Below are 26,149 nucleotides of genomic sequence, written 5' to 3' on the forward strand. Positions count from 1 at the left end.
AGGTTAATATCCAGAGTAAGGGCTTGGTTCTGACAGAAGCAAAACACCTGCAAATCCGTTTCAGATCAGTCTGTATTAAAGTAGTTCCTTTTGAGCAGTTTCAGCAAAAACACCTCAAATTTGATAGGATCTGGAGATCTCGCTCTCTTTTTACTCCAGAGAGAGGGTCACCAGGACGAGGTGAGGCTGGCAGAGGGAAGCCCTCATGCTGCACCAGGTTGGGGAATAGCTGACAGGGCATATGATACCATGGGGTGCAAGGTCAAAATCCCAATATTATTTTCCATATTTACCAACATGGAATTCATGCCTAAAAATAAAGCAGGAAGGAAGATTCCCCCAAAGCACTCAGTCCAGCTGTCATCTTCTCTGTTCAGAGGACGGGAAAAAAAAGAAAAAAAAAAGATGGTTTCCAGACCAGAAAACCCTTGCAGGGCCACCCAGGTGCTGGCCAGAAGAGCAGCACCTTGTGCATGTGACTGGGTGGCCAGCTGCCGTCTTTGGAGGCTGTAGCCTGTGCTTTGCTTGGCCTCTTCTCCTTAGCATTGTTTGAGTGCATCCAGCTGCTGGATATCTAGAGTGTTGAGGCTGGGATAACCCAGATACCAAGCAAACCTGAGCATTATGCCTGCTTCCCGAACTGCATGGCTGCCGATGAGTTATAGTTCCTGGGGTTTTGCACCCGGGTGCAAGGTGTACTTCTCCTTCGGGAACAGCGTCTCAGCCCCAGCTCTGTGCCAGGTTTCCTGATGCTGCCAGGTTTCTGTCTCTGGCACTGTTCATTTGCTAAGCAGATAATCTGTTCATGGATAACGGAAGGGTAGCTGTAATATAGGTCTGGAGAAATAAATATGAAAGGTCATCGTACAGGTGGTTTGGGCAAGAGTGGTAATCATCGGTAATTTTCATTTGTTGAAATTAAAAAAGCTGGGAGAGATCAACTAATTCTCTTTTTCTTCCTTTGTAGATCACCAGATTAAAAATTGACAGAAACCCCTTTGCTAAAGGTTTCAGAGATTCTGGGAGAAACAGGTAAGAGGAGCTTGTTTGTGTTTCCTCACTGATCTCCTCTCCCCTTCCCTTGATGAGTGCACAGGGCATGGGTCTAAGGCAGAGGAAGGCATTTTGTGATCCTAATTAATTTTTACAGGAGAAATTTGTTGTAGATTAGTTCTTAGAGGAAACACAAGGACTGTTTTACTTTACCTAAACAGATCCAATGTATAATGATGGCTTTCTTAGAAAATACTTTCCAGGTCAGCCAGCTAGACTGCCCCTTTTCTTTTCAGAAGTCTCCTCCGGTGCTGCTCCTACCTCTTCCTGGATCCTGTAGTCCCAAACCCTGACACAGGGTTTTAGATATTCTTAGACAACATATCTGTAAAGACAGCTTATCACTTTCCTGCTTGACAATATTTTTTTGTGACCGTATTTTTTTTGCTGTCGCGTGTTTTATTTCCTGTTCATTGCTACCTCAGTACTCCTTCTGTTACCACTACTTTCAAGGCTGTTTTCTTCTGTACATATGTTTTGCTGTTAGTTTTTTTTCCTGCTGGATAATTTATTTATTTATGCTCGTTTCTATTATTTTCATGTTCCTCTGAGCTTTTCCATTTGCTGTTGAGAAACACAATTAAAATGTTCTTTAGCATCTCTGATAAGTTATTAGTAAACTGTTCACATATTACTGATATGGTGCCATGATATCCAAAGAATTAGATAAAATAAATGACCTTGTAAAGGTACTGTAGAGTTTCTTAAAAAAAAAAATAAAATTTTTTGTTACTTAAGTGAAGAACAAGAGATAGAAAAATAGAGGATTGCAGATTGTAAAACAGACAAATAGGTCATAGGATAACACTGTGCAAAATAATGAAATTTGTAGGAGAGGGGACCTAGACAATTTTGTTTGTTCTTTATCATACGTAGAGAGCTGGCTAAAGGGAATTTTTAGATTTAAATTTTCAGAGGCAATTCTAAGCCATGGAGCACAAATGCTTGTTTTGCATTAGAAGAAAAAATGAGTTTCTGATATGTTTGCAGGATAAAAGTGCAAAAATGTTCTAGTTTCAAACAATTTCAGTTTTTCTCCAGTGATGTCAAGTTGTTTCACTTTGTTGCTTAATTCTGTCAGGATTTTTATGCAAAGGTTAAGTAGAACACCTTCAACATTATTTAGAATATGTTATATTCTAACAACGCAATAGTAAAACAGGACCTTTAATCAAAACACCTTTTGTATTAGTAAAAGACATTACAGAGTTATCAAAAAAGAATATGAAAGTCCAAATAAAAAGTTTCAACTTTTTCTGCCATTCATGAATCCAGCAGAGTGTGCAGCAGATCTAAATATTTCAGACCTAAATGCGTATCCTTTAAACCAGTGGGACAAAGGCTTTAAACTTTAAATTAATTATAGCATTAGACATATATGACTACATTAAAAGAACCCTAGGGTTGTAAAGCAAGGCTCTGAGTGCGTAGACCAGAGCAAAAGTCGTATGCATGGCCCTCATTTGCTGTCCCCATGGGCACTGTAATTCAGTTTTTACTTGCATGCTCTTCTTGTGTGTGTTCACCAGGACTGCTACCTCGTTCACAGATTGGTATGGGAAGCGTTCAGTGAATGGGCAACTGCCCCGTGTTTCCCATCGCCCATTTAAATGCTGCACGCTCCATGATCACAGAGACAACATCTTACCGACCTAGTGACTTCCTAGCTCAGCTCGTCTGTTCTTACCTTACTGTAGCTATGCAAAAAGATGTTACGGCCTTTACTTAATTCCTGCCGTGAGCGTTAGTTCTGATACTTGAGGCGTATGTGACTTTTACTGTGCTCTCCTCTCCTGCACGGGGGAAGTAGTATGCGCCCTGGGTACAAGGTCTTCCCTGTGTGCAGAGATACAGCTGTGCTGGAAACTGGGCTTAGAGTAGGGATTGATGCAGTTCCAGGTACATGGTGGGCTAGATTAACATGGAAGGCATTAATAAGGTCCTAGCCCAGTGAATTTGGACAGTTTCCTGAAAAGGTTGGGAATTACTGATCTTTGTAGCTCATTGATTTAAGAAAGGGCAGGAAATTGCTACACGGCTGCAGCTGTGGGGAGGGCTCAGTAAGGCTCTCTGCTGATGTAAAGAGGAATTAAAATCTTTAAGGTATTACACATCAAAGAGAGCAGCCTGAGGCTTTAGGAAGAAAAAACAGGCAAAGGTATTTGCAAGCATATATAGCAGTCAGGCGCCTGCCTCACAAGCAGTGGTCTGGCTAAGGTTGCACCACTGTTGTCAACTAGCCGAGGACACTACGCGCTCCCCTGCTCCCTTGAAAAAGGACCTGCACATAGATGTCCACATAGGAAGGAGAAAAGCATTAAGGTCCGAGCTGTGTGTGGGAAGGACACTCCAAATGGGACTTAACACTGCTGGTTGGCTCCTCTTCCCCTCGTGACTTTCTGATCTCCTCAGGATCACCGGTCAACTGGAGTGACGGTTATGATGCTCCATAGCTTCCCATGTCCCCACAACAACTTTGATCAGCTACAGTGCATCAGGCTGTAGCTGGAAAACGTCCCACCGAAAATGTAGGCCTCCTTCGAAAAGAAACAGGGTAATTTGAAAAAGGGGCCATTTGTGAAGCAGGCAAGCGTAGTGTACATCCAAGAGGTTTTCTGTATAAGGTCTTAAACGGGGGAAAAAATAAACAGTGTGGCAGCAGCAGGGGCCACAGAATGTCTGAGGCTGCTCTAGGGCATCGTATCCCAGCAACATCAGGATACTGAATCAAAGCCATGGTTAGAGTTTGCCAGCAAACGATGGAGCAAAAACCCAAACACTGGCAAAAGCAGAGCATGGTGGGGGAAGAGGGGCTCTTAGGCCACTTCTTCTCTAGGACGTTTCCTTTCTGCTTTGGCTTGAGGCTTTTCCATGAAACGGAGATGAATGTTTTTCCTTCGCTTATTTCTTATTCTGATACTGTTGCAATGTTGTTGCCTGCTGCAGAAATGATGGGGTTGACTGTTGTTTTTTAAAACTAGTTTCCCTTTTAAATCTTTTACTTCCATTAGCTCACAACCTTCCTGTATGTTTCCTTATGAGTGTGCTCTGCCTTCATTAGCACAAGAGACTGCTAAAATCCTGCTGTCCTGGGGACATCCCGTCACGATGTACTGCCTGTATGCATCTGGGGGAGTGATCTTTTCACACCCCCCTTCTTGGATCTCCTTCAGTTGCTTGCATGGTTGTCTCCCTTCACAGCTGACCACCTCAGTCCTTGTGCTGGGAGAAGGAGCAGTGAGGTATTTCAGAGGGAAGGATGCAAACTGCTCGGCAGCTGGATGTTGTTTTGCAGTCTCGGAGCACTCAAACCATGTTAACAAATGGTGTTCAGAAATCTAGCTGTCAGCCTTGATGAGTTAGGGAGTTAGCCTGTGTTAGAAGGCTGAGTCTTAGTTCCCTCTTATTAGAGATTACCTCTGCATGACTTTTGGTCCCTCTTTGCTTTATCTGCAAAAGCACGTGAAGCATCTGTAAAAGTGGAACAAGAGAACTGGTCCTGGTGGTGAAAGGATACCTACGTAATGTATGTATGAGGCAGGTTTTACTGCGGTGCTTTCCTGAACTTCAAGAGATTGAGAACCAGAGTTTTTGACATATGGAGCTCAGCTAGCCAAATGTTTGGGTAGCAAGGGTGCAGGTTTAATGCCACAGAGCCTATTTTTGGAGACTGAGTAAAGTTCATTTGTCAGTGGGATGCTTGGGGGAGCTCCTTATCCAGGAGGAAGCCAGAAGGGACAACAGTCAGGAAACCCAGCAGGGTGAAGGAAGAAAAAAACCCTAAGCTGAAGGCAAGCAACAGCACTTTCCTTTCAGATGTGGGCAGCTGAGGTGAATAAAAGTTGTTTGTGTTGGAAATACTCTTTGAGCTTTTGTCTAGGGTAAGAGAGCCAGGAGGGTGCTTGGAGCCAATAGTTTGGCTTCCCCAGTGAACAATGAAAAGATGACCTGAATCCTGTGTGCAGCGGGAATGGCAAGGTCGGCCATATGGGATGGATTATGGAGGTGCACAGATAGCTTGTACATCTTTTTTCATTTTTCAGACAATGGAACTGTTTCATTTATTGCCTATTATTAAAACTTTATAGCACTAAAAATAAAAGAATGAATGAAAAAAGAGAGAGCAAATTTTGGATACCTTTTAAAGGACTGACCTTATTAAAATAAAGCTGGCAGTGAGTCCTCTTCTGATACTTTTTTTACTTCCTTCATAAAGATGGTGTGAGAGGGGAGGGTTTATGGCCTGATAGACAGTTTGAAGTCAATTTTTCAGTGCAGTTCTTTGGAAGAGAAAGTGGATGCCACATGGATAATGTTCAGCACACTTGGTACCAGCAGCCCTCACCAAAGCCCAGAAGTTGCTGAGATTTCAGAAATACTGAAAACAATTCTTTTTTTTTTTTGTCAGCATTTATTGCTGTCCCAAAATTTCTCTTCATGGGCCAAGTGGGGTTTGTTTTCCCTGTGTGTGCTCCAGCGCCTAACAAAACAGCATAGCACTCCAGTATTTCTGCTGCCTAAGAGAGCAATACCTTTGTGCCCTGTGGTGAAGGTCTGCGATGTGACTCTGGATACCTTGGTACCACACCAATGTCATAAAGTGCTATGGGAGGGAGGGGTGTTAGAGTTGACGGTGATGGAGTTTCTTGATTCCCACCACCTCAGCTCACCTTTCACAAACAGGAATACATCACAGAGAGGAGAAAAAAAATACATTGAAAGGCTGGGGATAGAGTTATAAAATCAATCACTCAAAGGTGGTGTGCCTTCTCCCTAAAGCTGGTTTTTGCATGGCTGCACGTTCTTTTTTTGCAAGACTCCATACATGGGGTGGTAGGTGCCTAGCAGGTTGGCACATGAGGCTGTTATCTCATGGATCTTGTCTGATGCATGGAATGATGTGAAAGTTCAGTAAGGATGTGTTCTGCTTAGATACTCTTTCAAAAACACCCACAACATTTGTTCTGCACAAAGAAAAAAAACAACCCCAAAACCAAAAAATGGGAAAAAAGGAGGATCTAGTATATAGGGACCTAAATTTGTGTGTAGGAGAACAGGACATAACTTTGAGCTCTGTCACCTGCATACTTAGGGTGTTTTATAATGCATGTCCAACATGTGCACACCTCTGGGGAAGTAAAGGACTCTCATTTGGGGCAGGAAGAGGAAGGAGGTGGCTTTAAGCCAGCTGTGGAGTTTGGCATCCATTTTTCAGGTACCTGTGGCTGCAGTGCTGCCCTCAGCATTACAGGGGCAATCTGTGAATCTGGTGAAGCCACAGTGTTGCTGCTGGCAGTTGCAGTGTGGAAAGGGGAAGGTGACAGGATCTGTGTCCACAGCAAAGGGACTGTTCTAGATCTGCTCCCCTGGAGCGGGAGGAGGTGTGTCCCTGCTGGCATCTCTCCTTTCCCTGGTATACAGGACAGGAATAGAGCAGCTTTGCAAGCTGCTCTGGTACACTCGGTGCTGCCATTTATCCTCTATCAGCTCACAGGCGCAGTGGGATCCAACCCTTAAAAGCAGCATTTTATTCCTGATTTACTCTTTTATTTCTTCTTTTTATTATCTCCTGACTATTCTCTTTTTTCCTTTTCTTTTAGAAGTACAAATTATACGGTACTTGTGAGAACTGTATTGATACAGGGGAAAGTAGTAGATGGAGAGCTAGAAACTTTGAACTGTGAGTCAAGCTGAGCTGAGAATGATGCAGGCTCCAGGCAGAGGCAGGGGTAATAGCTTTAACCTGCCTTTACTGTTTTCCTGAGCCACCTCCTGTTAGGGGTTGGGTTTTACTGGAAGGGAGTCACGAGAGTAGAGCTAGAAGTCAGATGCTGATGCAGAGTGGGGGATCTGACTGAGCCAGACTGTGTGAATTTCAGTGTGCTGGCCTCCCTAATTCCCTGCACGATCCTTGTGGCAGACGCAGAGCAGCTGGATTGGCACAGCTGGAACTTTCAGTCTGCATTTCTGGATGTATTACTTGGTTTTAATTGTCAAGGCAGGTCCTTTCAACAGCAGGTCTTGTTGCATTGCAACTTGCTCAGGGCATTTTATGCCCCCTGGATATATGGTACCAGAAAGTCCTCCCTTGGTGTTTGGGCCGGGGATCGTTTCACGAGGCTGCAAAAAGGTACCCTTCTCTTCCTGGCTGCATGTGTCAAGACACAGATGGAGTCTGAACATGTGTGGCTTTCACACCCCGGGAGCGAAGGAAATCCTGGGGGTGGGACCGGTAGTCGAAGAGCTGCTTTTGCACACAGAGCCCGGCTTAGCAGATGGGTTCACATTCTGCACTGCCTTGTTGTCTCCCAGTTCCATGAGCTGGCAGAGGCCGCTGTATTAACCAAATAGTTTTGTTGTAATGTGCTCAGCGCTAGTGTGAGACTGCTATGCAGAGATGTCTTCTGTTTCTACTTCTAACAGCTTAGCAGCTAATAAACACCATGCAACAACCTCTCTTCTAAACCTCCTCTTAAAATACAGAGTTTGGTTTGCCAACTCCAATGTATTTAAAGCATCCAAGCTTCCGGGGACACTTTGGAAAGTTAACTGAGTGGAGGCACGTGCAGAAAGACATTTTCAGAAGCAAAAGGCAGCTCCAGTATCAGCTCAGCATCTGATGAGAGGCTCTGGAGATGTTAGAGCCTTTTGCATTGAAAGGGGATATGTTCTCACATTTGACGAAGCATCTCTAAGTCATGTTCAGTCAGTGCGAGGGCTACAATCTACCGCTGGAAAAGAGGGAAAGGTGAGGAATGGGGAGCAGAGCAATGTGCAGCTTCTAGAGAAGAGAACCTTTCCTGGGAAGAAATTCCAGGGGGTTGTCTCATGAAGAACATGGGGGTCTTTCCCTGATAATGCACCTATGTCCTCACTGAGCCTGTGGAGTTAGAGACTTTCAGCAGAGCTAGCATTCTGTGGTGAAAATAAGACCATATCTGAGACCCTAGCCCTTCAAGAGGAAAAATTCTCACTTGATTTTTGGCTTTTTTCTCTTTGGTAGTGTCTTTGCCATGAGTTAGGGACCCAAAGCAGAGATGCCGCCGCCGATCTTTTATAAAAAACCTCTTATGCATTTCTAATTGAAGTCCAAAACCAAGGAGACTCCCTTTTGGACAGCTTCCCATAGCACTTCAAAGCAGTGTCCACAACTAGGAGGTGTCAGGGAAAGGCAATTCACAAAATCTCTCAGATTCTGAAGGCTGAATTCCAGACATCCCTCGTTTGCATCACAGCTTGCATCCACAGAGTGTGGAAGCCCTCTCTACTATAAAGCATGCTTTGAGGAGCTGACGGTCCTGTGTCACCTGCAAAGCAGACAGAAAGTTTGGGATCCTTGTTAAAAAAAGAAAAAAAGGGCTGGAAGACTTGTTAGGAGCTTTTGAAATCCTGGGCTGGGGAAATTTTGTTTTGCTTTAGTGGCTAGCACCTGTGCAGGAAGGCTTGCTTGAGGAATTCACAGATGCCAAAGTGACCTTTTGGTGGCCGCTGGCAGTCTGTCAAGTGAGGTTGGAGCGCTTTTTCCCTGGTGCCGATACCCTTGCCAGCTAACTGACATTCTTCTTCTCTCCTTGTCATATTTTCATTGCACAGGACGGGGCTGGAGGCCATTATGGAGACCTACGCCTTCTGGAGGCCCCCCGTGCGCACTCTCACCTTTGAAGACTTCACTACAATGCAAAAGCAGCAAGGTGAGTGTACAAAGAGCTGTGGAAAGAGCAGGAGAAGAGGGTGGAAGAGCAGCAACGTGCTCTGCCGTGCGTCTGGTGGGGTCACGTATCTTGTTGAGCTCTTGACTGCTGTGAAAGGACACAGCAGAGAGGGTGGATGGAAATGGTGGACAGGCCGTGCCTTACGAGGTGCAATAGAGCCACTTCATCTCCCTGGTATTCCCAGTGCACCTAAGAGCTAGGAGAATGAGCTGGAAGGAGCACAGGGTTGGGAGAACCAGCCTGAGTACATGGCATGAGTTGAGTTAAGCGCAAAGAGAGCACAGAGTGACCGACAAAACGTTCCGGCATGTCAGACACGTTGTTCTCCATTTACAGTTAGGGTTTGCTATTTGTGTGGAAACACAAGGAGAAGGGGTGTATGTCCTCTGGAGGCTTTAGGAGACCAGAAATGTGCCTCCCCCCAGGATCACACTGCCTTGATTTCAATACCCAATGGCCTTGCTGGAGAGACTTTCTGTTAGTAAAAGGCTGGGAGGAATTATTGGGTAGGCCAAGTGTTTTCCGCTTGTTCATGCTGTGTCTTTTCATAGCTTCTGCCCTTTACATCTCTCATTTGTTAAGTAGGGCTTTCATCTCTAGTTTCAGGCTGTGTTACTATTTTTTTTTCTCCCCTGCACGGATGGGACTTCCCCATTCACTTCATTGCAGCTATTTCTAGTTAAAAACAAAGTGATCACTGGGAACAGATGTATCGGGGCAACCTCGTAGGTTTTTTTATTCAAATATAAGTGCAAGAAAAAAACCCCAATCCAAAACTGTGCTCAGATGTGACACCTGTGATGTTAAGCAATCAAAAACAAATGCATGCCCTGTGTAGCATATTCTCCAGCCTCTCACACTTGAGCTTGACATCATCCCAAAACTTCCCACCAGACCTCGAATCCATCTGGGAATGGCATGGTGTCCTCCAGAGGGAGGGTAGCAGCAGTGGCTGCTGGGGCTGCCCATCACCAGGGCAGGATCAGAAGGGGATCTCTTCTGGCCATCCATTCCCCACTCCAGTTCCCCGTGCAACATCCCAGAGCCCAGCTCACCCACTAAATCATTTTTCTGATGGCACAGTACTAGAGAAGGACAGACCACGCTCCCGCTGGCTGTGTCAGACCCTCCACACGCGGTCTTTACACAACCACCCAACCCTTCTTAAACAGCTCAGCAAGGGGCAGGAGAGGTTTTGCACAAGCTCAGGGGCTTGTGTCAAGGAGCGCTTGTGGTGGGGTGTGTGGTCAGAGACGGGTTAAAATAGGGATTCAGAAACGTTTTCATCACCCACCTAAATAGAAACATAACAACCTCTTCTTCTGGTCACGGTTGCTGAAGCAGCCTCCCTCCTCTGTCTCTCCCCCTATTCGGGCTCGCACGCCTCCCCTCCCCTCCCATTGGTTATCAGATAACATCCTAGTGGCAAGTCCAGCTATTGCTTACGTGGTAAGGTAATATTAGGAAAGGAAACTATTTAATGTATTTTTAGCTTGTTTTAATATAGTTTGGCAGCTGAAAAATCAGGAAGCAAGCCAGTACCCTGTGAGAAGCCGGCTCTGTGCAGACCACCACCACTGCACCACAGACCACTAGGTTTAGGGAAGCCCTTAACTAAAGTTGTGTCCCCAGGTCAGTCTCAAAACTTAACTCACTACAAAACTGTGCTTTTGAGCGCTGCATTTTAGCCATGTGAAACGACCTCAAGATAATGAATCAGAAATATTCCCTCCATCATAGTGCTCACCTCTCCAGTGGTGGTTGTAGCAAGCTGACCCCTGGTCTCCGCAATAGGTGCAAAGCCAAGGTACAAACACACTCTGTTTTAATTTCTGGCTGCCAGGACAGCCCCCAAAGGCCAGCACAAATACATTGGTCTGGAGGTCTTGCAATTGCTGGCAGAAAGAGCAAGAAATGGTGAGGTGGCTTTAAGCCACGTGGGATTCTTCCCTCCAAATCTCAGATGAGCAGGATGTACAGTGTCCATACCACTTCATCCCCTTGCTTTCAAGCATGTGAAGTGTGTGACAGGTGAGTAAATCATTGGTGTTTAACAGCTGACTTCAGCATCAGCTATTGCACATCAGATCCTCTGAGCCTTTGCCAGCCTTTTCCTGTAAGGGACTTGCCTGGGACTCTGTTCCTCTCTCCCACCTGAAGCTTTAGTGCTCTGAGCTGCATGCTGTTATCTCATACCCTTGCATGTTTATGAATTAGAAGTTTTCAGGGTATTATTTTAATAAACGGACACTTTAATTCTAGATCATGCTGTTGACTCCAAAGCTGGGCAAATATGTGGCATTTCTGAATAAATTTGAGGAGTTGCAAGCTTCTATTTTATCCCTTAAATTGTTAGTTGGGAAACTGCACTGGGGCTACAGGAGACTTTTGGGACTAGATGTGTCCGCTGCAGCTTAAAGGAGTGCATGCTTACTGCAGAGATACAAGATGAGAGCAGCAAAAGTGGCCACATGCCTAGGATGAAACAACACCAATGAGGAGTGAGTTATGGTTGCTCAGCCTGGTGAGGAGGGACAGAGTACATAACAGTACTGAAATAAGATGCTGTCTGTGATGGATAGGAAAAAAGTGATAGGCTCCTGTTATATAAAGTCTAGTGAAGTGCTTGGAACAGATCCCCTGTAGGAACTGTGGAATTCAGACTTGATTTTTTAGAGAAGAGTCCCCCTTACTGTGGTAGGAAAATTGATGCTTTCTGGGGCAGAAGCTTGGGACTTCAGCAGCAAAAATATGGTCCCTTTGCTGCTTTCCAGCTAGACCTTTCTGTGCTATGGATTGCTATGGATTCTTAGCTTTTCTTTTGCCACTTGGTAATTTTTTCATGAAATAAAAATGTTATCTGCCTTTTCCAAAACAGTTTTGCTAAACAAATCCACATGAATTATTTGGTTAGGTTAGAGTTTTGACTGACAGAAATAACTGTATAGGTGTGATGGATTTTTGGAGAGCGTTTAACTTATTGCCACATGTGCCAGCTTGGAAAAGCTAGCATTAGTGTATATTAGGAAACGAGTAGATGACTGATCTCAAAGCTGACGTGATAACCATGAATACACCATCCAGGGAGGATAGTCCCAGTGTTGCTCTGCAGAGACTGGTTCCAGTACTAACTTGACCAGAACTAAATGAAACAGTGCAGTCGCTAAAAGGTACGAATCTCATAAAGACTGCAAAGTGGTCAGTAATAATGCGGACAAAGGTATGAAGGGCAATACAGATTGCTTGGTAACCTGCATGCGCTCAAACAAAGCGTGGCTGTTAGTTTGGCCAGCTACAATATCATGTGTCTAGAAACAAAACGTAGGACATACATATACCCACCGAGTGTGCTGGAAAGCGTTGGCTCTGATAACAATTTGGAGGTCTCAGTGGATAAGCCACTGCACAGGCAAGGGATAGTGTATGTAATACTGTGATAAAAATTGGTGTAGAAAAAAAAGCAGTAACCAGTGGGGAGACAATTTCCTAGCTGCAAACTGCCATTACCATATGATCTTCTACTGTATGTATTTTTAAAGGGTGGAAAGAGATTGAAGAAGGTTCAGGGAAAAAAAGGTAGAATGAGCTGTTGGACAGAGAAGATGCCTGAGAATGGAAACTCAGTTTGTACACTGTCCTGGTTTCAGCTGGGGTAGAGTTAATTGTCTTCCTAGTAGATAGTGTAGTGCTATGTTTTTGAGTTAGGTATGAGAAGATCAAAAGATCAAGTACCAAATCTTTACGGCTTAAACTGTCTTGCAGAGAGAAGAATATGTGGTAGCTTTGTGTCACCTATCCTTGGTAGACTCTTGTGACTGCAATTTCCATGTTTTTATGACACAACTGTGTGGAACAACGTGCTTCATTCAAGTGGCTCTGATTTTTCTGCTATAACTGATTGTTCATCCCTTTTTGTGGGATGTTAAGAGATAAGGAGAACAGAAGTTCCCCCTCATCCACCTTCTTCATACATTTAATTGTTTCATGGGGTTTTTTGTCCCTCTTCTGTACGTCTCACAATAGCACCAATCGTTTCATTTCTGTTCAAGTGGGAAGTTTTCCAGGTCCTTAATCGTTTCTTTAAAAACAAGTCTGCACAGAGTATTCCAGATGCATCCACATGATACAATTATCGCAAGGTATTATAATTTTTTTCCACATTATCCTTTCTGCAATTCAACATACATCCTAGTGCTTTGCTCATTTGTTTGACCCAAGCTGTATGTTGAGCAAGGGCCACAGTGACACACCAAATTGATACTCGGCGCTCTGGATGCAGCTGTTTCATACAGGGATTAAATAACTTTCTAATCTACACAATGATAGGTTTCAGCTGCCACACAAACTGGAGAGCCTGATAACACAACCAGTCACACAGATGCTTGGTGTGGCTGACTCTAGCGGTCCACGAGCTTTATTTGCACATGCTGCCATTGAAGTAAAGTGCATCAGTTAGTGTCTGCAGGTCTGTGACCTGAGTGGTCACCATATTCTCCTACCCAGGAGAAGAACATGCCATTTCTGTCAGTGAAACCCTCTGGCCTGAGAACAAAACCTCTCTTTTGAAGCACTCAATCTGAAAGTCATCGCAGCTTTACAAGGGCAAGGACCATGTTTGACACAATCACAGCAGATCTGCAGTCAGTTTGGAAAAAAAAAGTCCGCCCTGAACAAAACCTTTGCAAGAAATGCTCTGAAAATGGCAGTCCAGGAGAGGCTGACCTTCTGGAGAATGATGTCACCCACTCTGCAGTCTACTTATTACTAGGGAAAAAGGGGGCTTGGGATTATTGAATGCACATGGCAATGAGATGTGGGGAAAGCCAAGAATCTATTAAAGTCTTTAATTGGAATATATTTTCAAAATTTAGATTGAACCTCATCCAGATTCTCATTATTAAAAATATGTGGCTCAGTTTCTTGATTTTAACAGGGAACATAAAAAAAAAAAAGGGGGGGGGGGAGGGGGAGAAAATAAGAGTTCCAGTAACTCTGGATTGTGTCACTTTCCAAGAGTAAAAAGAGCCATTGCTGGCTCCTATGTGATATAGACTTTCCCACAGGATATTGTGATGAGCAGATCACTATCAGTGACTGTAAGTTTTGCCAGGACATAGAGACTAGAAAGGCACTGTGACAATACTAGAATAGTGTTTGGTATCTGATCCTTCCTACAAAAGCTGATGATTTATGCAAGAAGTAAAATTGAAGGTACCCTGGTGGCTGGTAAAAAAGCATTGCCTCCTAAGTAGAATTTCAGGACCAGTATGAAAGTTGCACAATGGGGTATATCAGCAGGTTTGCAGCACACAAAATTTTACTTCACCATTAATTTACTGTTTTGATACATCCATACAAAATCCGCAATAAACATCTTAGGTTTGACTGGTGAGTTCTCAAGGCAGCTTTCCTTTCAAATGGGGTTTCTTTGCTTGAATAAGTGCCTTTGCTGAGGATCCCGCTAATTGCTTTCAGTAGATTCAACCCATTTTCCATTAACTTGAGCATCTGTGTTGATCTTGGAATGGAGACTTGAGGTAGAGCGTCCACCTGTTAGAGTCTGCAAAATTGTCATTAATAGTTGTTGAGATTAGCATCAAGAACTTGAAATTTGCCTAAAAGGCTATTGGAGGCAAACAGGGGTGTGCTCCTCGCCAGTAAGAGAGCTGTTACTCTCTGGTAGCAGCAGGCATGCTCTAAAGCAGCATGCGTGTACAAACTGGTGACCGAGTACAGTTCCTACTGCCTTCCTCTGAGAGGGAACGTGGTAAGCCTGCAGTCTTGTGTTGACGAGGATATGCTCAAAAGGCTCCCTCTCCTCTGTGGGGAAGAGGTTCAATCTTCTCATATACTGCTTGAAAGGAACAATGTTTTCTTGTAGTAGTGATGAGTCCAGACAGACCCTAAGGCTGCGTGATATATCAGCAGATGAGAGGCAGATACCCTAAGCTGAGGTGTTGCTGCTTTTCCAGCTTTCTTGTCTGCAAACATTATCCTTTTCAGGCAGGCATTGCCTCTGTCTTGCCAAAGTTTGTCTGTACTGCTTGTTACTTATTTCTTCTTTGCTATAATACTCTTCTCTGTGTTGGGGGTGGTGCTCAGAGACCTGCCCTGATTTCACTCATCTGAAAACAACATCATGAATGCACAAATGTGTATTGGTGTCAAGCGGAGGGAAGACTGAGCCTTCCAGAACTTCATCTGAAGGCATCACAGGTGCCTAGAGGCAGAAAGAAGCAAATAACTGTTAAGATCCTTTTGGCTTTATCTGAGATCCCAGATCCCCAAAATAGCGTCTGCCGAAGAGCGGAGCTGCTGATGTCAAAGGAGGCTGAACAGCCTACAAATACATCTGCTTGGCCACTTGCCTCCCGACGGCACTCATCGGTTCTCTCAGCAATGCCACCAGGATAATCTGGATGCTGCTTCCCTTTCAAAATCAATTGTGAACGGTCTAGGCTATTGGCAGAGGTCAGATATCTGGGTTTGGTCTCAATTATCTTCTTGATTCTTTTGACCTTGACGAGGAGATTGGAAACAGAGCAGTTGTTGCCAGAGTTATTGGGATCAAGCGCTGGTTTCTGCTGCATACTTCAAATGGCTCGTAGATTGCCTCATTTAAACGAAGCAAAAGGGAACAAACTGTTCCAGCTTCTTCTCGGTTGAGCTGCAGATAGTTTTTCTTTAGGGAAGGGGCATTTCTGGTGCTTCAAGTTCTCATCTTTCACAGTGAAAAGTTAAAATACCCTCCCAGATGTGACACGAAGGGCTGAGAGTCAAAGTCTCTGCCGCTCCCTGATGACCTGAAAGGAGCCCGAAGCACTCTGTTACTCCAGGGAGGTGTTTACCCCAAAGTCTAATTACTGAAGCCTAAATCTCTATTCTCTCATGGGTGGTGATCAGATTTCACATGAGTAACTGGAGGGGGACAATGATACTTTGAAGATTTGCACAATTTCCTCAGAGCGGCACATTATTTTGTTATGAGTAGAAAGTGGCATGTGCTTTGAGCTTGCCACAACACTACATTTTTCCTCAGTTCAGAAATTTTGAACCACGGTTCTCTGGGGTTTTATAGTTGTTTATCATTTTTTTTTATCATTTAATGTGCTGGAGCTTCCAGGGCCTGTGTTGGCCCAAAGCAGACTCCATCAAGATTGGCAGGAGAGGTTTGCAATTCAGTTTACTTCTGTCACCACCAAAGAAATGGCCACAATTTCAGTTAATCTCAGCTGCAAAGTTGCAGCAGCTTCTGTTGTGACTTTCTGAAGGATTTGTGCCACAGGGAGTCCTTTTCTGCATCCTGTGTTCATTCAGTGTCATCTCCTGGGGTAGCTTTTGTTACATGACCCCCTTTTCAATGTCTGCGCCCAGCTGATGGTTGTAAATGTGATGAACAATTTTCTCCACTAAAGTGGGGTGCTCCTCATCCTCCAAGCCTGTGCTGATTTGATCTGTCTGTACTTGAAGAAAGGAAACAGGAGACATTTCTGTAGGAGCTGACATACAGCTCATGAAAGCGTTGTGTACGCCGCGTTACAACTGCCTGCACACAAGACAGAAAGTCACGTCCAACAGGTCTTCTGCTGAGACAGCGTGGAGCTGGCCCAAGAATACCGTGTGTTTGTATGAGGAGCAGACACCCTTGTATTAAAGACAGTCTGGGAGGACTGGGAAGGGATGTTGTCTCTCACTTTTGGGAAAGTTCTCATGGCGCTCTGGATATAGATGGGAATGGAAATCGGACATCCTGAATTGTACTTTTTGTCCACGTTAGAAAAAAGGGTTGTTTTTTACCATTAGATCTTGAAAATATTTTATCTTGGAGGATGGCTGAGGCAAGTTTTATCTCTAACTTTCTGACTGCTCAGCTTGTGTTGCAGAAATCTGTAAGAGCTAAAGGCAAGTAAAGTGTTATTCTGAGTTGTTCTAGATTTACCCTTAATTCCAGTGATTCTCGTAATTTGAGGCAAACATATAAAAAAGGTCCTTCTCTATAATTTAACAACCTTAAATAAAATTTCCTTTCATCCGTCACTTTTGTGCCATACAGTACATACTTTCCTCCTTAAATCTACTGCTGTAACCATCTTTTTTGAGCTCGGTAAGCTGTATCTCAAAGAACTACAAAGCACTCTTTATGTTTCCTCCACCAACCCAGCAACTTGGCATGCGGTAGATTTCGGGTCTCATTTGGGCCTTTTAAAGATTTTACCAGCGGAGTCGTAATTTGATAATTGGCCAAGGAGTCTAGAGAGAGAACAGGCAGCTACATTCCATGAAGACAAAAATGGAGTTTTCATTCCTAGAAATGGGGAAAGAATGAAGAGAGAGTCCAGCATGCCACTGACCAGCTGGCCCTGCCCTTGCCTGGTGAAAAGATGAGGAAGAGGCATCAAAGCTGTTTAGTTTTCCAGGGTGGTGAAGAGGGAACTCAGAGGGGTAGGGATGGTGCAGGAAAGATGTAATGAAGAATCTTTCAGTCCTAAAAGTTTTAGGCTTGAGTTTTGGAAAGCTAGTAACAGTAAAAGACACCTTGGGCTGTCAGTTATACTTGCAAGGCAAATGTTGTCATGATATGTGAGAGCAGGAGTGACACCTGATTTTGTGGCATTTAGATGCCTGGAGATGCAAGCAGGCATCAAGCAGGACCGAGGCATGTGCTGCTCGAAGCAGAAATGAATCCGGGTTTGTGCTAGGCCTGGCCCTTAAAGGACGTGAGATAAGATGATTACAGTGGCACCCTCTGGCCTCCGAATCTATCAGTCAGATCACCTGGCAATCTGCACAAACTGTCCCTCATTACTGTCTCAGATTTCCATCTTTGGGCAAGTACTTAATTTTTGTTCTGAGACCAAAGGTGCAGTAACTTGGAAGACGGGGAGTAAGTTTTGTAAGCCATACTTAGGGCGCATGGATGTACGAGTGCACAGAACGGGAATGGGATTTTACCTTTTTGTTCAAATTTGTTTTCCTGCATGCATGCCATCACATTTATTTACTGTTGTGTCTAGGGCTAGAACATTGCAAAAACCTGGGAAGAGCTGGTCTCTCCCACACTTTAGAAAGTCCCTTTACATACAGGTACATGTCCGTAGAGTCTTCACAAAAATCAGACCTTTCAGGAGCGACTTAGAGTACGTCTGCATCTACAGGCTCCTCTGTCTGCGCTCCATGCTGGCCAGACACATGCCAGCTCCCGGCCAGCTCCATTTGGAAAGCTGGAGAGCTGCATTAGCATGGCTCTGTGCCCAAGTGCATATAAACTGCCTCTCAGGAGGGCTTATTCGCTCAAGTTAAGTGCCAGGAGGAGAGCCGTGAGCCAGATGAATGACTAGTGGCCACAGCCCCTCTTTCTTCACCCTCAGGTGCTTGGACACATGCCTATCGCGTGGTGGAGATGCCAATATGTTGGGCACGTGTCAGAAGAGGGGCTGTGGCTCCTCCAGGAGACCGATCAGCAAGGCCGTGCACTTATCACTCCCAAGCATCTGTCCTTTGGGCTAGGTCTTGCTCACACCTGAAGGTGGGAGGAGATGGCTGGGCTGAGGCTGTGGGCCAGATGCTGTCCCGCTGGGTTGAGTACAGCCCCCGGGCCGTAGGCTGGCCACGCTGAACCTGCAGCTCATATCTGTGGCCATAATAAGCTAAACTAGCTTGTAGGTGGAAGTGGGCTGAGCTGTTTAAGAAGCGTTTGCACTCAAAGAATAATAACTTTGTGCTGACTGACACATCAAAATGTAAAATCTTAAGACAAATCACCTCACGGTTTGCATCCTTGTTAGAAAGTCAAGGCATAAGCTCTGAGGACCCTCAGCCACATCTGCTCTTAACGAGACAGTGAATGCCAGGTTATCGCTGTCTGAGCCGGAACATGCCAAGAGCTGCAGGCTGCCGACATGGTCGGATAATGGCAGCGATCAAGTTGCTCAAACTAGTCTAAAGCTCTTGCCTGTCTGATGACGCTCTGCTGTTGCACAGGGCATGGCACTCGTTCAGGTATCTTGCGCCGACTGCAGCTTCAGCTTGCTCTTGTTCTCCTTCTCTGCGCTAAGCAAGGACTTAGAGGACTGAGAAGTTTGTACAGAGGCACTGCAGGTGATGGTAGCAACCAATGCCTGGAAACATTAGCAATGAAAATACACTAGAGTGGAGTCCAAAGCGTGATTTATGTGCACTTTTCAGATAAAGGAGGTTGGGATAAGTTGTGGGTCAACAGACTAGTGTGGTGTCATTCGCAAGAGAGATCCCAGAAAATTTTCCATGCACAATTGCTTCAGACTCCCTTGGCACTGATGCTCTCCCCGCTATCTTCCTGTTGCCAGAAAGCTCCCCTGGCTAATGCTGGCTGCTGGCAGATGTGTTTTCCATCTACACTGCAGTGTTAGAAGTCCTCTATGTGACCTGCCCTGTGTGGAACTGGTCCCCGTTGCCTTTCAGATGCTCTGGCATGCAAGACTACTTCAGCCCCTCATTTTAAGGCACATCGTACCTGTGGACTGGGTATGTTTGGGCTTGCAGTTTATTCTGAAATTGTCCTTAACACAAACTCAGTCTAGGTAAAAGCAAAAGCAAGGGTTTATTGGGAACATATAGAGAGACAGCACAGTTACCAGGGCTTAGAAGGACACAGGTGGCAGGAAGGAAAGACTGGTCATAAGCTACTTGAAATGAAATTTTAATGGCAGTTCTTATTTGTACCCAAACGAGAAGCTGTAGTTTCCTCCCTAATCCTTGTGGGCAGGTATTTGACATTGGCGCACAGCCAGCATTTCTATATGGTGTCACAAGAGGAAACACTGGCATGAAGAAGAAGATTTGCCTTTACATCCCACCCTCTCCACAGGGTTTCCCTGTCTTCCACCATGATTTCATTCTTCTTTTCCCCACCTCCCTCAGATACAAAGGAGAGGCCTTTGAAGTTATGAACCTTGTATTTTATACAAATGTGACTTGTAAACTGCACATATGTGGGACTGATGTATTCAGGGCCAGAAACAGTCTTCTGGAGGCTGGACACAATAGTAACTAATCACTTGGGAATCATGGTAAGTGTGGAGGTGAGACATACTGTGACATTACTGGTAAATGCTGTTGGTGTTGGCAGCTATTTCTGGGGGCAACAGTGGGTAGAGAAAAGGAACAGAGGAGAATCATTGAAGGATTCATTTTGTTCTTGCTTAAATGTGGTTTCAGTTGACTTAAACCAGACCTAAACATAGCCCTGTGTATCAGTTTAACTAGATTGGTTTGTATCCATGCCTTCCATTAAAACGACATACACATCTGCATATCTGAGACTGTAGTATGGTGTGGATATACTTGCTGGGCTTGCTGCCATCTCTAGGGGTATTTGGCTGACTTTGTAACAGCTACGGTCCAAGTTATAACTTCACAAAAGTCCAGGTTGCATTTGGCCCATGCTTAGTGCTGCCAGCAAAGATGAATAAGAAAAATCGTTCAGAGCAGAGTGGAGCTGTTTGCCTGAATGAGCCGAGATGAGCCTTGCTTTGTATTGTTTTCCATTCCACTTAGAGGTGTAAAGATTATTCTGCCAATGATCAGGAACTTCAGGCTTCTGCGTTATGCTCTATTGCAGCAGAAGTGTGGTGTGTCCTGTGCTTGTGGTTGGTATCGGCAGCAAAGCATTCTTGAAAGAGAGTCGTCAGGTTTGGCGTTTGCTCCTGTTGATAGATCTCTCACCTCGTCATCGTTTTATAAAGTTACAGAGAAAAAGACAAAAATCTTTTTAACTTTGTTTCTTAATTGCTATGTTGTCATTTCAGGGTTTTTCTGTTGGCCTGCAAATAGGGATAATTCAGAGCAGAATCACTTCAGTTGCTCTTTGGGGGTAACCTGAAATGTGCAATTCTCAGCTTTGGAACCATTAAGCAACCCTCACAATTGCTAATCAGAGATCCCCACTTACTCCTACTCTGTGGAGCCAGAGCCTCGGGTTATGGGTACAACTCAATCATAACTCCTTAGCAGACGTTTAAAGCCTAATGCTCGAGGTAACTGGTGTGTGTGCTCTTCTCCTGCATAGTTTTTTAAAGGTTAACTATGGGTAGAGGAAGACTGAAATGAAGACATTGCAGTTAATAATATATTCTATGTATTTTATTTCAAACAGATCATTAAATGCTCATACATCTATACGTATGTATTTTTACTTATTCTTCAGACACTGTCAGCAAGTAAGTCACGGACTGAAGTTTGTTCATGAAATATGTGGTGTAAAGAATCAAGTGCGGGATTACTGTGGGTTAAATACATCTCACTTCGTGCTGTATTTGTTTTGTGATTATGTGACCTCTGTATTTTGGGCTTAGATCGCTAAGTGATGATATATGAACTCAGCTGTCTGCCTGTCCTCTCTGTCAGAGGTTACCCCTCTTTAGTGCAGGGCTAACAGGAAGATGTGTGTCTGTAGTTGTGTACCTGGGTTCAACCTCCCCTGTACCGGTGACCTCAACTAAAATAGACTTTGCAACAAAACTGCTTGTGTAGAGGCAGATGTTCCCTTCTGCTGACCCTGCTGCAGTATTGACAACGTGTAACAGAGACAGGGAGAAAGGCTGGAGGAGGTACCGTCTGAACTTACCACAGCAAAATTAGCTGGAGACTGACTGACTGTCAGAGACTTTAAATGAACCAGGGAAGTGTACCTTTTAAAACAAATGCTAAATTAGAAATTCACACAAAAAGTCTTTGAACTCTGGAGCTAGAACACACTAGCAAGTTTGAGCATTTCAGTGTTGTCAAGAAGGGAATAGAGAGAGTCCATGATGCCGTTTGAAACTTCAAATGTTCTCGTTAATTTTAATGGAGATTTGACGCAATGCTTCTCTTTTATGCTTTTGAATGAATGACAAAAGGAGTCAGTGGCTTAGCAATAAGCGTTCCTCCCCATTGTTGGTAATGGGAATGACTGCTTTGACTTAGCAACACAGAAACCTGCATTTTCTTGATGCTGCCTGGGTCAATGACAGCCACTCCAGGCTGTGCTTACCCAAGGCTGTTTTTCTTTTTTCTGGCTCTTGTTTCAAAAAATTTTTAAATTTAAAAATTCCAAATCCTATTAATGTCTCAAAGTTACATTTTGACTCTAATGCCCCATTCTGTTTCATCTTAGATGTGTTAGAAAGAGTCAGATATAATCTCACTTACATTCTCACCATCATATACTGACACGGAACCAGTCTTTCTAATGCATCACCTATTCTCTTTTCATCAAGCAGCACTGCATTCAGTTCCTCCCCCATTTTGCAGCAGACCTATACTGGTCTCAAAATCCTGCTGTTTTTCTTCCACAAGGTGACACAGGAGAAAGCTGTCCCATACGTTTGATCCTCAATGTGCAATCTCTGCCTTGGTTAAATTTCAGCTGCCCACTCCAATGCCCTCTTTTCCAGTCCCTTTGCCTCTCACCCATCATCTTCTAGCTTGTCCAAAATGCTGCCTCACCACTTGTCTTCCTAGTTCCTCTGGTTCTACTTCTCCCCTGGTCAAATCTCTTCACCAGCACCTCTTTGTTCCTTTTAGAAAAGTCTTCAAGTGTTAGTTGCCCTAATGCAGAAAAGGAATCTCATAGAAAAAGAATCATTCAAACTAAAAAAACCAAACCAAAAAACCCAAAAAGTTTCACACCAGAAAACTGCATTCCCTTGAGCACAGAACTGATTTTCCTGGTTGACCAAGGAAGCTGCCTCTAACTCAGAATCTTGCCTATAAATAATCTCATCTCTTCTCAAGCTCAAAATTGTGTCATCAGCTTCTTCATATCACTTACTTTCAGTTTGTTACTGTTCTTGGTAGTATTACGCAGTATTGTTTTCCCAGGTCAGAACATGTGAGCATCCCTGCTGTGCAAAATAATAAATTCTATCATTCATAGCATAAATATTGTATAATACATTGATACTACCAACATGCATATATATCAATATTTTGTTAACACGAGTGATACAACATATGGAAACCCTTTTAAAGTTAAAGCACATGATTGAAAATCCTGCGACATCCCCTTTCTCCGCTCCGTGGAACAGGCTATAGCTTGAAACTCTGTCCCTTCATTTTAGTGTTACTTCTGGCTTAAATCAGTACCGCTGCACCGTGAGCCATCTGAAAAAAACTGTTGAATGGTGTAGAAATCCAACATGCTTTCAGCTACTTCCCACCGCAAGCCCCCTGAGTGGATGATAAAGCATGTTTGCAGTGGGGCCATACCACTCACTGACTGGTGGTCTTCCTTGCAGACCAGGACAGAGGAGAAAAGACCTCCCCCCCCCCCCCCCCCCAAAAAAAAAAAAAGGACTAGATAAATACGCCTGGAAATGGCAGATCTCTTGACTGATGGAGTGGTGCTTCCTCGCAGCTTTTCCTGCTGCCTTGGATTGTTCTGTAGCAGGCCTGCTTCCCTCTCCTATTTTAAAAGGGAAGAAAACCTCTGTTGAAAAACAAAGTCATAACAAAAAAGCAGCAGGAAAGACCAAGGGATGCTATTAATAAAGTGAGGGCCCTTGCCAAGAAAGGCTGAATTTTCCAGCGGCCATTTTACCACCCTTGTTTCTTTATTAAACTAAGCTGTTTTTTAATGAGACTGTCTCGTTTTGCAGATGTGATCCCGGGCTCTGAACATCCTCCCATGTGTTTTGTTTTGCAGGAGGCAGCACAGGCACCTCCCCGACCACCTCCAGCACAGGGACCCCATCTCCCTCTGCTTCCTCTCACCTTCTCTCTCCATCCTGCTCCCCTCCAGCCTTTCATCTGGCCCCCAACACTTTCAACGTCGGCTGCCGGGAGAGTCAGCTTTGCAACCTCAACCTGTCTGATTACCCCCCGTGCGCCAGAAGCAACATGGCCGCCTTGCAGAGCTACCCGGGGCTGAGCGACGGCGGCTACAACCGGCTGCAGAGCAGCACCGCTTCTGCCTCGCAGCCCTCCGAAACCTTCATGCCTCAGAGGACTCCATCCTTGATCTCAGGAATGCCGACTCCTTCCTCCCTGCCCAGCAACAGCAAGATGGAGGCGTACAGCAGCCAGCTGGGATCCTTCCCCAGCTCCCAGTTTCAGTATGTCATGCAAGCAGGCAACCCTGCCTCCACCTCCTCCTCTTCACACATGTTCGGTGGCGGCCACATGCAGCAGAGCTCCTACAACGCCTTCTCCCTGCACAATCCCTACAATCTCTATGGATACAATTTCCCTGCTTCCCCCAGGCTGGCGGCGAGCCCGGAGAAACTCACCACCTCCCAAAGCACTTTACTCTGCTCTTCCCCATCCAGCGGGGCTTTCGGAGAGAGGCAATACCTTTCCGCAGGGATGGATCATGGGATGCACATGATCAGCCCTCCCTCCAGCAACCAGCAGACGGCCAACGCCTGTGACAACAGACAGTACGGTGCGGTTCAGGGCTCCTCCTCACAGATGTCTGTGCACATGGTCTAACAAGCCGGGCCTCTCCTTGGCATCGAAGGCAGCCGGATCTTCGTCGTTTCCAGGGGTAAACCCATCCCAGTACATTTTTGCCTTCAAACTTATAGTGGAACTAGTATTGTAATGATAAATAAGAACACAAGCCATCTAGGTATGCGCCACAGAACCTTGTGGAAAGCCTCGACTGACAGCCATCACAACTTGTTGTAGCCCAGGGCCTCCAGACCTAGTACGGAGCGTCTGCTCTTTCTGGACATTGCAGAGAGAAGGGCAAGACTTTAACAGGAAGCTGGAGAGAAGCAGCCGAATATACTGTTTATGCACTAACTCTCAGCTAGTGTGAGCTCTCGGCGTGGAGGGAGCCGTGCCCCCGTGCTGTCTCCTCCGGGTGTCGAAGAAAGGCAGTCTCCCAAGGCTTCATCCTCGGAAGCTGCGCTGCTCATAGCTTTAAAGACCTCTCCCTTCCCAGAGCGTTCCTCACTGCTGGAGCGAGCGGCTTGGCCCGTTTCTGAAGCCAACAGTGGCCCATGGGTCCTTCTCCCACTGTCACACGGGAGTGGTGCTGCTGGGCTGGAACTTCTCCTCCCAAAGGAGGAGGAGATGGGATTCTCTGCCCGACCGGCGCTTTCTTTGCAAGGGTTGAGCTTACCAGCACCCAGCCTGCAGACGGAGATGGGAGACAGAGAGAAAAGTTTTAACCCACCAGCGAGCCTCAGACATAAGCAGGGACTGATCTTTGGAAAGCTGCACGGGGGAGAGGGGGGCTCAGCTCCTGTGGACGTGACCCGAAGTGATGCGCCCAAACCGAATGGATGACAGCCTTGGTGGGGAACGTGTCCCATAGCACTCAACCCGACGGGAGGAAACTGTCCAGACTGAGCTCACGGGGAAGAGCAATGAGAAAAGAGAGCTCTGCTCTGCAGAAGTGCAGCCGGCCTCCCTCACCTTGCATGCAAGAGTTGCCGTAGAAAACCATTAGCATTTCAGTAACAGTGAGGTCGAGTATTCGCCAAGCTCCCGCCTGCCACATGATCTCTGTTTAACCAAATAGATCGTTGCCTTTTGACATCTTTCTTTTCTGTTTTTTTTCTTCTCTCTTTTTTTTTTTTTTTCCTTCAAATCCTTTAAAAATAAGAAAACAATTGTAGCTTGGTGCAAGCTATGCATTTAAGTTGTGTGAAAATGCAAATACCAAGTAACAGAATACAGATATTATTGAGATTTGTTGTGAGGTGTTGTAGATAAATGTATTTATATGCCTAGTGGGGGATTCAATATTATGAATATAAAAGAGGGCAATAAAAATGGTATGTAAAATATGTATGAAGAAAAAGGTGTATAAAGATTTGCCCTATGCACGGAACTCTGTTTCTAAGTGCCAAGCACAGAATGCGCTAAATAAATCTTTGCAATTGTTCCCTCTGTGTTTTTCTCTGTCTATGAGGCTTCCTCAGTGGTCTTCCAGAGAAAGACATTTTCAAAATACTGTTGCGCATGTTTGCCCAAGAGGGGAAAGGAAGACACGGTGCTAAATTGTGAAGTCCAGGCAATATTACAATAAAAATAAAAATTCTGCCATCTCAAAAAATTTTAAAAATTGACTGCTTGGGATCTGTAAGGTGCTTGCCTTCACAGGAAGTGTGTCTTACAGACAGCTAGAGTTGCTATTTTGATTGTTGAAGGCTAATAAAAAGCTCCTCAGAATATTTTTTCACAGTCAGTATAGAAGATAATACTTATAAATAACAGTATGATTTGTTTCTTATTTTTAAATCTCATTTTGTGGTATGTGCCAATTTTTCATTTGTACTACATTTCTAATATGAGATGGAGACATTAACACTGAAAGCAGTGGGAAAGCTGAAGACCCCCGCAAACCTGACTGTAAGTTATGGCTGCAGAGTTTACAGCTTTCCTTGTGTCAATAAACTTTTTTTTCTGAATTG

The 26,149-nt window shown here is 44.8% G+C and overlaps 1 protein-coding gene across 1 annotated transcript in view; it reads left to right on the top strand.

Moving 5' to 3' along the window:
• Nucleotides 1–25,662, top strand: part of TBX15 (T-box transcription factor 15) — a 97,900-nt gene extending 72,238 nt beyond the window's left edge. The window contains exons 6-8 of the mRNA XM_049824562.1: nt 968–1,032; nt 8,647–8,744; nt 23,431–25,662. Of these exons, the coding sequence (XP_049680519.1) occupies nt 968–1,032; nt 8,647–8,744; nt 23,431–24,215 (948 nt within the window). The 3' untranslated portion in view covers nt 24,216–25,662. The remainder of the gene's footprint in view (nt 1–967; nt 1,033–8,646; nt 8,745–23,430) is intronic.
• Nucleotides 25,663–26,149: the final 487 nt, after the last annotated feature.

This window comes from Accipiter gentilis, chromosome 21 (genome assembly GCF_929443795.1).
Source record: "Accipiter gentilis chromosome 21, bAccGen1.1, whole genome shotgun sequence".
NCBI lineage: Eukaryota > Metazoa > Chordata > Aves > Accipitriformes > Accipitridae > Astur > Astur gentilis.